The sequence below is a fragment of the Vipera ursinii genome (genome assembly GCF_947247035.1).
Source record: "Vipera ursinii genome assembly, chromosome: 13".
NCBI classification, from domain to species: Eukaryota; Metazoa; Chordata; class Lepidosauria; order Squamata; family Viperidae; genus Vipera; species Vipera ursinii.
The window spans coordinates 7,749,850-7,751,860 of record NC_139526.1 but is presented as its reverse complement, the minus strand read 5'-3'; the positions used below and the strand labels follow the sequence as shown (position 1 = coordinate 7,751,860).

The 2,011-nt window shown below is 49.7% G+C and overlaps 1 protein-coding gene across 4 annotated transcripts in view; it reads left to right on the top strand.

The window, feature by feature from the left end:
- Positions 1–508: 508 nt before the first annotated feature.
- Positions 509–2,011, top strand: part of RBFOX1 (RNA binding fox-1 homolog 1) — a 494,862-nt gene continuing 493,359 nt past the window's right edge. For all 4 annotated transcript variants that reach the window (XM_083373025.1, XM_083373024.1, XM_083373022.1 and 1 more), the window contains exon 1: positions 509–1,068. In XM_083373025.1, the coding sequence (XP_083229151.1) occupies positions 925–1,068 (144 nt within the window). In that variant the 5' untranslated portion in view covers positions 509–924. The remainder of the gene's footprint in view (positions 1,069–2,011) is intronic.

Below are 2,011 nucleotides of genomic sequence, written 5' to 3'. Positions count from 1 at the left end.
CCCCCACCCCATTTTCTCTCTTCCTCTCTTTGACGCTCTCTTGGGGGGGGTTGTAAAAATGCAATTATTTGAATTTGGTGAGTGGGCAAGAGAGCCTGCCCTTGCTTGAATCCGTGGGAGCAGGGGGGGGGGTCTGATTTGTCCCCGAGAGCATCTCCGCCTGCTCTCGCTTCCGTACAAGAGAGCAGCGAGTGTGCAACGCTGTGTGTGTGTAAAACCGTTCATGCACTGGATGACATTGAGGGGGAATCTTACTCGCAGACTGTAGGCGGCTTTCTCTCTCGTTATTAAAACCGTTCTCTTTCACCGGCTCGCTTTCCTTCCCCCTTTTTGCGCTCGTTTTTTTTGCCTTCGCTTCGCTTCGCTTAGCTTTGGGGAAAGAGCAGAGGAGGAAAAAAAAGGGGGGGACACAAAACATAACAATCGTGAGCAAATGGCCTTGACTTGAGAGACGCCGGCGTGTAAGGTTTGCACACTCGGGGGCGGGGGGGGGGCGGAGAGCCTCCCACACACCGAACGCCATCCTCATCCTCACCACTCACCCTAACACTCCCAAGGAGAGAGTAGCGGGGGCAGGCTGCGGGTACGCGCTCGCGCGCGTGTCTTGGAGGGGGGTGTTCCTTTTGTTTTGATTTTTTTTTTTCTCTCGGCTGAAAGCAACCCCCCCTCCCTCCCTCCCTCCCTCCCTCCCTCCCTCCCCGTTCCCCTTTGGAGAAAGTGAGCGGTGGCAGTTTTACTGGGGGAAGAGAGCAGGAGAGAGAGAAAGAGAGAGAAAGAGAGAGGCAAAGAGAAAAGAACGCGTTTTTCTTCTTTCTTTCTTTCTTTCTTTCTTTCTTTCTTTCTTTCTTTCTTTCTTTCTTTCTTTCTCTTTTTCTTTTCCTTTTCCCCCCTTTTTTGAAGCTGAGGCAGGATTAGCCTCTCCTCATGCAAGCCCCCTCACTTGTCGTCCGCCGAGTTGAGAGTGGCAACATGCAACATCCTCTGACAGGGACAACCTGCGTGGCACTTCCGAATGTGGGTATGTGTCCCCAGCTTTCCTGTGCCTTGACTCTTATGTACTTACAGCAGGTAAGTCCATAAGCAACTTTTCCCCTCTCCTCCCAACACGCACACATTCTCTCTCTCTTTCTCTCTCTCTCTCTCTCTCTCCCTCCCTCTCTAACTCTCTCTCTCTCTCTCTCTCTCTCTCTCTCTCTCTCTCTCTCTCTCTCACACACACACACACACACACACACACACGTCTTCCCTACCCCCCCCATCTCTGCCTCTCTTAATTTAGCTATCTCCTCTACCCCCTGTATTTTCCGCACCTCTTGGACGGGAAAAAATAGCTTTCTGCCTGAATGAAATGTATAATTGCCTCTCTCTTGTAGAAACTGCGTCCTTATGCACGTGTGCACGTTAATAAGAAAAGCATAGTCCTTGGAGGGTCCAGATTTGAATCTCGTGTGCTCTTCCATCTTGGTCCTTAAAGGTGTCGTAAATTTGCACATTTTTGGAAAGTTTGAAGGGTGATTATTCTTCCCCCCACCCCCGCCCCATTACTTTTGCTTTTTTGTTTTTGCATTCGTTGTTTCTTTTTCTGCACGGAATTTAATAAAGATGTTGCTTTTTGCTACTTCAAAGGCAGGATTACAAGTGACCCCAAAAAAGAGGAATTTAATTAAAGGAGAGAACTTTACCTTTCTCCGACAGGCAAACGCGCAGTTCTAACCCAGAGGCACGAGGTTGTTCTTCCGATTGTCCTCTGAAGTTTTAAACTCTCGGGGTTGGAAATGTCGACGAAACCGTCCAAGGTTGTTGAGTTCTTTGTTGGAAGGAGATGCGGTCGTGGGGGGGGGGGGGATGGCGAATCTAATGAATAGGCAAGACTCTGGCGGTAAAGATTTGAGAAGTTGACCGGGTTTAGTTGATGAGTCGTTTGTCAACCTGCGATTTGTAAACCTGGATCTTTGGAAGTGGGCACCCGGTTGGGGGGGGCGGGGGGGATTTTTCTCCCTCTAAAAATACA